Raw genomic sequence first — 9,912 nt, forward strand, 5'->3', positions numbered from 1 at the left:
AGAACCATAAATAGGCAATCTATTTCTATTGTTGTCATGTTGCTGCCCTTTTTCTATAGCTAAAGCCTGTTTCCTATTAATAGACGACAGGGTGCAGCATCAACAGTTTAGAAACATCACCTGGCATACAGACATGTAAAGGCAGGGCTAGGCAAGGAAAACAACAACTGCAGTGTGAGACATGGTTTGCTGCTGATGCATTCCCATGTATTTTTAGACTAACACAGAAACAGGACCAAATGTCTGTCTTGTACTTTTGTTAGCCTGTCATGATGTGAGCACTGCCAACCTTCCAGATTTCTTCCACAGCCCTCAGAAAAGCCCTTTTAAAATAATTTTAACTTATGCAGGATGACCACCATTCCAACTGGCTTAATCTCAGCTAAGGTGCTGGAAGCACCGATGAGTCCAACATGATAGAAGAGTTATCCACACATTTAGATCTACAGGATGCAGGATCCCACACTGCTATAACTAAAAACTCTGTTAGCTTTCTAGACAGTTTGGCCATCAGAAGCCGTCATTGGAAACTTAAAAAATACCTGGCAGGTGATTGGATGAGCCATCTGTCTATAACGTTTGTCATTGTTGTTTTAAACTAACAGTCGTGGCCGTTACACATACCTGAACCACACACATACCATACATACCACCAGCTAATGTCTCAGGACCCATTTATCGCCAACAATGGTCTGAATGTTTAGGTATCACTGTCTGCTGTGATAGCATTATTATGCCAGTTTTTCACATTTCAGGTGAAACAATCTCACAGTCACCAAACCAACAGCTAACATTAGATGCTACTCAACATTGATCGATAAGTCTTGACCAGAGATGTCTTGCGACACACTCAAAATTATTAGTTAACTTAAGCCTTCGATATCAATTGATTCATTGTTTAGTCTATATTTGTTAGGAAATAGTTAAACAGGCCCAAGATGCTGTCTTCAGATTGCTTTTTTTGTCCGACCAATGATCAAGAGCCAACAAATACTAAAATGCAATAATCAAGAAATTAAATTTTTGAAGCTGGACCCAAAGAATGTTTGATATTTTTGCTTGATAATTGACTTATTGACTATTAATCAGTTATCAGCTGCTGGATAGTGAACACAATCATGTGAATTAATCTTGTTGGCTGTCTAAACACACTTGGAGAACATCTGAAAAATGCTTCTCTTTTGGCTATTTTTTCCATTACATGGTACCTGCTCCCAACAGGTACTTTTTTGTTTTCTAGCTCTGGCAACATGGCAACAGCTACATGTCGAGAATCAAAAACAACACGCCTCTTTGACGTTCTGTCGGGTTAGGTCACGACAGTTTCCTGCGGCGTCGCTATGACGACCAGCCACGCTCGCCTCACACATGAAGCCGTACTAAACCTGAAATGGAAAAAGAAAGTCGGGGCACCGAGTTAATCCGCTGCAAATACGATCAAGTACAGCAGCTTCTTTTCTTCAACCACTGGGCTGAGACTTTCCCAAACCACAACACTCTTGAGCCATGTGCTGTCCACCCACAAATGATTCTGTGACTTCCATGGATTGGTCCCACAGCATGTTTCTGACACTGCCGTCAGTTGGAAAAGAAGACATACTGTTCAACTCACACAAAGCAAAGACAGCAATCACATACAAACCTACTACAAAAAATGATCACAATCTCCGTCACACATTCACAAAGTTGGCTCCCTGTAGACAGCACCGTTTCAGTGGTAAAGGTGTGATTTTCACAGTAGTCTCCTCAGTCCAGAGCCAGCCAACCTGACAGTCAGTTAGTCTGCTAATTGGTCTCATACTAGGAGCCTTACTACATGATTCCATTGTAAGGATTATCATATATGTCACAGATGTTACCTTGTGCTACCTCATACACTACCTTCTCTGTACTCTATATGTTTCCATAATTTGCTTATTTTTTGTTAGTGTGTGAGCATTAACAATAATCAACAATGAATGAAAGTACTCAGACTCTGAACCACTCAATGTGAATCAGAGCTGGGGATAATTCCTTGCATAACCTGACAGGTATAATTGGCTTCATCCAAAAACACTTAACAGCAGGAACTAATCATTCCATTTAACTTAATGATGACACTTTTTTTCACTGATAATGAGCCGGCTATTGGTTAGTTCCAGTCTGACAGCTGGTGGGTCATTAAAGGTGAAATATGGTCACGACATTGCACGACGAGTGCCTGACCTCCCAGTTGACAGATATCTTCCTGTCTACCTTCTGGAGTAATTGTGTAACTTTTCATGAATGCCAAGCTGATATTAGTGGCAGAACTAAAGCCAAGTCTGCAATTTGTTATTGTGTTTGATATATTATGATCGGACGGTTCAATCAATATTTATGAACTTGAGTGTCCCAAAGCAAGAATAAGAGAGCCAGAGCTCTGAACTGTGTTGTTATTGAGAGATACATAAGGGAGCTGCCCTTTTGTAAGTGAAGTGAAATCTGAGTTTGTGAAGGCTTTATGTCTAAATGAGCTTTGTGACATTGTAGTTTGGATTGTTTGGAGAGGGAAGATGAGCCCATACCCATACCACACACAATCACTCTGGTTGCCGGCACTTTATCGCACAATGTCCGACTCTATTCGCAGTCAATGGAGCAGCTCCAGGTTTTGCCTCATGAATATTGTCAAGTCTCTTCTATCTTTCTTTCTAGCCTTGGAGAAACCATTTCCTCATCACAAATAGCTGTTTGACTGCCAGAGATGACTGCAATAATTTATTTAAATGATGTTTTAGGTTGACTTTTCTCCCCTATTGTTCTGTAAAGAACAATCACAGGCATTTGTTTATGGGTCTTTAGTCTCTGAGTACCCCCTTTGTAACAAAAGCTTTCTGTATGGGTGTGTGTTTCTCTCTTTGTTTCTTTGTAGGGATGGCCCGGACCAATCATCTCCTCAGATTGGCCAGTTTAGTGGAAACACAGCTTTGGAGTCTGTCTACTCTACTTCAAACATCATCCTCATCAAATTCCACTCTGACTTTTCTGGAGCCGGCTTCTTTGTCTTAAGCTACCACGGTGAGACAGTAACTACATTATCAATTTTGTCACAGAGCTAGTGATGGAAACATTGATTGTATTTGTTCAGGTTAAAATACCATTCTCTGCAGTTGGCTTTGTTGTCCTGAGGTATAGCAGTAAAACTATATTGCTATTGTTAGTTGTAGCTGCAGTGACGGCATTGATTTGTTTGCTGTTGTGTTAGACTATCTTCAAATTCATCCTTATTACATTTGACTCAGACATGCTCCCTTTGATTCATTAGGACTTATAAAGTTTGGTATTCCACCAGAACTTTTTACTTTCCGACTGAAGTTGGTGTTTGTGTCACAGCCTACCACAGACATAAAACATTAGTGGTGCTATTGATAGTTTACATTTCCATGGGTACTCTAGAAAGTTACTCTTTAGAGTTATTGAACACTTTAACATTTGGTCAACATTTCATAGCTTTCATCAATCTGCTTTATTTTTTTGAGTGTATTGTATGAGGCGTTATTTCAATGCCACTACTCCTGCTACATGTTACTTTAAATCATAGCCGTTGGGCTTACAAATGGATTACAGATACTTCAGCAAAGTCTGTTATGTGTGATTTACTTTTGGCCAGATTTGAATCCCTTTTCCAGGTCTCACTTGCTTCATTACAGAATGCGTTGACCAGTGGGTACCTTGCCCAAATATGATAATAAAATACTTTAGATCAGTGATCAATGTAAGATAAGAAACATATTACATGTATAACATATTACCATTGCCATATGCAATATACATATTGCTATTGTTGGAAGTAAAGTAGCTTAGGACAGAGTTGGTTTATTAAAAAGAAAAACTAAGTTTTGGTGAAAAGTTTATTCATCTTTAAACTTAACCTGTTTGTGAATGTGACTGTTGTTTTGTCATTGCCATTGTTTACCTTCAGTTCCAATTTTCCTTGTTTAAAACAATCTATCAAATTAAAATAAACTACTGTAAAAGCTTTAACTTTCAACAACACATGAAACAGGACATAATCTAAAGAAAAATAAACTTGATATTTTGATGATTTTCAAACAATTTGGTTTTAATTGATACTATTGTCGTGAAACTAATTATTTATTCTAAGGGAAACATTTTCATAAAACAATGCCCTCAGTGATTATCTGTGCATTAGTTGGTCTCACTTTGCACAATAGCCTCTGACCACAATAGTTTTTTATGTTGCTGTAGTGCACACAAACAGTTGTGTTGCCTCTACGGAATTGTGAAGATTGCATTTTTCTGTTCCTGTGCTGCTCTTTCTCCATGTCAAAACTGTCTGTGCCATTCAGTTTTTCATTTCATTTCAATCTTTTTGCTGTGCTCATTCAGCGCGCTTAAATGTACCTTTGTTTTCAACCGCAGTTTAAGATGAAAACCCTCTGCAATCATCTTTTTTCATTGTTTCGCCTGCAACATCAATCTTTAGACACTTTGGGCTTTATTTGTCTGTGTCCATCGACTGTCATATGGAAACATTTGACTCCATGTGTCTTCTTTCTTTGACTTGACCATTTAAAGAATCACATCCTCATTTTTGGGATGATCACATAAACTCAATTATTTCAAATAATTGATAAAAAAGTACATACTGTCTAAGTGACAGTGTCTTTTGTTAAATTCCCTTACTTATTTTTTCTAAAAGCAAAATCATAGAAGTAGTAAGGTACCTTTCTTTCATTTAAGAAATCCTCATATTTAGGTCAGGGTTGTATGTTATCTCCGCTGTCTATAATTATAAGTCTGTCCAACATTTAGATATAGTGTAGTGTCCCTTGATTACAGAAGGTATATGGTCTAGTATTAATAGGAATGTAGAAATCTTATAAAGTTAATCCCATAATGTTTTTACTTTAACTAAAAGACAACAGGATAACCTCATCTCTTAACAGCCATCATAAAGCATTATCATCAAACTAACAAAGAATGAATGAAAGCTTTTATTTTGGCAATACAAGGTTTTCACTAAACAGTAAATGCTGCTTATATTCCTCCTCCTCATCAGAATGTTCCTGAAAAAGTACTTTTGGATGAAGGTTAAGTCTGACAGAATGGCTTCTAATGAGTCTAACTTTCTTTATACCCTTCACAACACATTAATTTATACACTGTATGTGAACAGCCTCCGCCCTTTCCCTCGTGAAGCTTATATTAGGTTCTTCTCAAAAGTTTCTGTTCAGTGCTCTTTAGTAAAAACATGTCAAGTTGGGTTCATTTGTTGAGCAGGCTTTCCCTTTTCAGATAGATGTCATATCGTTAATGAATTTCTGTTTGCGAGTTTTTAACTGTCAGCTATCAAACTCACACAGCCACAGTACAACACATCTGATGGATTCAAGTTTATTTTCAATTTCTGCTTTATTGGAGGATGGATAAGAGGGAGACAGGATGACATGTACGGCAGTGGCTGTAAGCATTAATTTGTAAACTTCTGTTTTATTAGAGAATGTAACAAGAAAGACAGGTGAGAGAGAGTGTTAGGGAACCACAGTGTGTGCAAGATGGACACCCTATTTGATTTGTGCAGAGATGCATTAAATTCTTCATTAATAAATATGGGATAGAGTTTCTTCAGCAAGAGGTTCTGACAATAAGGGCAAAGTCTCAACATTTCTTTCTTTCTTTAGCATCTTTCAGTGACGCAACTGAAATTCAGAATGTCACAGTTTGCAATGCCAAATCAATCCCAGAGGAGGCATCAATCCACTGCTTAAGGGGGGATGTTTATCTATGTCACTATCCTTTTATTTATTTATCTTTGGGTCAAGGATCTGAATGCTTGTGCTTCCATGCAGTGATGAGGATCACACAGTGGTGGATAATGCTGTCATGGACGTGAGACTGAGAAAGCTAATGTGACATGAATGTAAAAAATGGTCCTGGAGCTTAGTGAGATCAATGACTGCTCACAGTGATCCTCTTCTCTCGCGCACAGAAGCATAGACATAGACATAGCTGCACACACATACACACATGCAAGCACACTCCGACATGCGCACATGCTGGCTGACACACACACATACACACACACACAGACCACAGGGCTTTGATATGCCTGAGAGAAGCAGAAACTATTGGCAGGTCTCATTTTCATAGTCAATTTCATCCTGACTTATAGCCTTCAGGCCTGTCTCCCTCTGTCTCTCTCTCTCTCTCTTGCTCCCTCTCTCTTTCTCTCTCTCTCTGTCTCTCTCACTGTTAGTGAGTGATCTATGGTCATGCAGTAATATTGATTACAGCCCTCAGCTCAGTAGCTGTGAAGTGAGTTCCTTTTTATGATTCAAGGCATTGCTGTATCTGTGTATCTGCTTAGCCGGTCTGTTTTTGATTCCATGCTTTGCTGGCCTGACCATCCAAACTTTAAATGTGAAGTTAAACTGAAACAAGCAAGATTGAATAAAATAAACAGAAAACAGGTTGAGGGACTATTTGGTTTTTGTAAAAATGTCTCACTCTCACGGGCAGTTCTTACAGGCACAGACAACTTGGAATTGTCCAGTACACATCAGTGCAGGTCCCTTTTCTTTACTGTGCAATAATCACAGTAAAGAAAAGGGAGTTCTTGTCAGTTTCCAAACACTGGAAAGTCTTTTTTCCCCTTGCTTACCGAGCTTAGGTTTATAGACCACATTTTCTCTTACACCATCTTATATAATGTCCCTCTCTTTGTCTCCCTTCCTTTGCTGTGTCTGTTTTCCTAGCCTACCAATTAAGGGTTTGCCAGCCTCCTCCAGAAGTGCCCAATGCTGACATGCTGATGGAAGATGGAGAGTTGGAGATAGGTGAGTTGTCTGTCTGCCTGCAATGCCTCTAGACATGTCAATTTGATGAAGGAGGTAGACTTGAGACTTGTAACTTTCCAGTTTCTAACATGGGATCACATATTGTCTTCACCATAAAGGATATGTTACTTTTAAACATCTAATACCCATTTAATGTACACAGTGAATACAGACATGCAATACATTATGTAAATTTAGAATGTAAATTTTTAATTTAAACTTCTCAGCACAGATAAGGATACACTTTACATAGTGGTGGAGGAAGTATTAAAATCCTTTACTTGAATAATAGAAGCCACTCGACACAACAGGACTACTTCAATGCAAGTAAAAGTCCTGCTTTAAAAATGTTACTCCTGTACAAGTACACAAGAATTAGTATCAAAACCCTTAAAGTATCACAACTCAAAGCAGAAAAAGGGCTACTGCATTAATGTGTAAGTATGATTTTACTGTTTCATCTTAATAAGATGATCATATGTTTTCTATGTAAACCATATTTTGTGAAATAACTGGTAACTAGAATAATTGTCAAATATTATTAAAGGAAGCATTAAATTGGTGTGAAAAACTCAAATTAAGTGCATGTACCTCAAATGTGTGCTGAATTAAATGTACTGAGTACATGTATGTTGTTACCTTCACCGCTGACTGTATACTGTAAGAGAAATCAACAATATTGTTTCCTTCCCACTGCCTCAACTTTGCTTCCTAAACACTCTCATCATTCATGTCCATTTGACGCTCAGGTGACATCATCAGGTACAGATGCCATCCTGGATTCTCATTGGTTGGCAGTGAGATTCTCACATGTCGCTTAGGAGAAAGACTACAGATGGATGCTCCACCTCCAACATGCCAAGGTGTGTGTATGTTAACGCAATAGCAAATTAAGTGTTTTTAATTTCTTTTTTAAATACTTGATGTTGGCCTAGTGCATACTCATTTAACAAAACTTGTTTTCCCCTTTATTTTCTGTCCATAGTCCAATGTCCTGCACATGATGTACGATATGACTCATCTGGTGTTATCCTGAGCCCCGGTTGGCCAGAAAGCTACCCTAACCTCCAAATGTGTTCATGGAGCGTCACAGTTGAGAAAGGATACAATGTCACTGTTACCTTTGAAAGTTTCCACACTGAGAGAGAGTTTGACGTGTTGACGATTTTTGATGGTAATAAAAACACACTTAAGAGCACACACACTGACATGCAGTTTAGTACAATTTCAGCTAAGAAGTGCTGGATTTCTTATGTGAGCAACACACACACACACAAACACACAAACGTGGACACACACACAAACACACTTTCTTTCTCTAAGGTATTAAGTTGTGAAGATGGTCAACATCTTCCACAAAAATATAAAGTGCCAGGATAGAACAAATCACAGTTTATTTGTAATGTCTCCTTCATTCACTCTCTTCCTTTCTCTCTCTCTCTCTCTCTCCTCCTTCTCCTCTCACTTTGTCTTGATCTCTCTCAGGTCCAACATCCAACAGTCCCACTCTGGCAACGCTGAGCGGAGACCTGCCAACACCCTTTAACCTCACATCCTCTGGTCACCAGTTCCTGGTCAGCTGGTCTTCAGACCATGGCACAAACAAGAAAGGCTTCAAAATTCGCTATGTTGGTGAGTACCAAAGTATGTATCCCAACTTTATTTTACTACTACTTTATATCATCATAATGCATGGAAATAAGGAAGGGGACAGACAGAAAGACCGAGACAGACATTCTGAGTGCATTTGTGGGAGTAGTTCAACATCTAAGTTGTGTCAATGTATTCATTATAATTAGTTAAGAAAGTTTCTCAATTTGTGATATGGAATAGAAAAGATTGATTTTTTTAAGAACAGAGAATATACAAGAAAGTTGATAAAAAACAAAGTAAATAACATCTCACCCATGCAATTTGTTTCTTCGGCTTACTTTTTGTACCTCACTTCTGTCTGTCTCCTAAAGCACTTTACTAAATTGCATTATGGGTTAGTTGTTAACTTGTTCTTATTCAAGGAAAGCTTGATTAGCGCAGATGCTGTTTCACAGCAATCTTTGTTTTTAGACAGTCTTGCACTTGGGCCTAATAAGTATGACTTTTAGACTGTTGGGCATTAAGCACCTTCACTTGGGTTATTAGGCTTGAGTACTTCATTCAAGGACATTTTTCTGACATTTAAGGAGGAGGAGACGGTATTACCAGGTCAGTTTGCTTTTTCACTTCATACCATCTCGTCAGGAGGCTGCTTCTTTAACCTTTAAAACACCACAGTTCTGTGTGATGAATTATACACTGAATAATAACAGAGAGGCCTCCCAGGACCCTCATACTCAGTAACCTTTTTGGTAGCTGTGATTAATGTGAGCATATTTGACGATTGTTAAACATGTGTTGTAAGGCAACTAATATTTTGGTTCATCTTTTTTTCTTCTTCATTTGCACAATCAGGCCAGTAAATGACATCATCCTCCTGAAACCACTGTGAGAAAACAAAATATGCTGGTAATCACAATGAGAAAATTTAACTCTCCCGTTGTAATGGCCACTTTCTCATTATTAAGACATACCAACTTATTTTGTTTTAAGAAGAAACGTTGTCATTATAACAAGATAAGATGGTATTTCCTTATATAAAGTCATTGTGTGATTGAAGCAACAGTGTAATGCCATCAATCTTAAAAATAATAATAATCCTTATATTTATATAGCGCTTTATCATAGACACTCAAAGCGCTTCAGGACTGCTCTCTAACACCACCAATGTGTAGCATCCACCTGAATGAGACACGGCAGCCTTACAACGCCGGCCGCTCCCCAAAAATCAGTTCGGTAGAGAGGGAGGGGAGCAAATTTTTAGTGGTACAGAGCACCCGGAGAAAATCCACTCAGACACTTGGAGACAGGGAGAACATGCAAACTCCACACAGGAAGGCATGGGACAGCCAGTGTTTGAACCTGGTACTTTCTTGCTGTGAGGCCACAGTGCTAACCATTGTGCTACTGTGTGAATTACTACTGGTGTTTTCAGATACACTCACTTTCAGTTTTATCTCCAATAGTCCAAAGTACTTTAGATAATTTGGCTAGAAAA

The 9,912-nt window shown here is 38.5% G+C and overlaps 1 protein-coding gene across 1 annotated transcript in view; it reads left to right on the forward strand.

Moving 5' to 3' along the window:
• Window positions 1-9,912, forward strand: part of LOC116701449 (CUB and sushi domain-containing protein 3) — a gene marked incomplete at its 5' end in the record, with an annotated part of 211,419 nt that overhangs the window by 166,204 nt on the left and 35,303 nt on the right. The window contains 5 exon segments of the mRNA XM_032535155.1: window positions 2,894-3,039; window positions 6,741-6,821; window positions 7,571-7,684; window positions 7,807-7,995; window positions 8,307-8,453. Coding sequence (XP_032391046.1) covers window positions 2,894-3,039; window positions 6,741-6,821; window positions 7,571-7,684; window positions 7,807-7,995; window positions 8,307-8,453 — 677 coding nt within the window.

Source organism: Etheostoma spectabile, chromosome 14 (assembly GCF_008692095.1).
Source record: "Etheostoma spectabile isolate EspeVRDwgs_2016 chromosome 14, UIUC_Espe_1.0, whole genome shotgun sequence".
Lineage (NCBI taxonomy): Eukaryota > Metazoa > Chordata > Actinopteri > Perciformes > Percidae > Etheostoma > Etheostoma spectabile.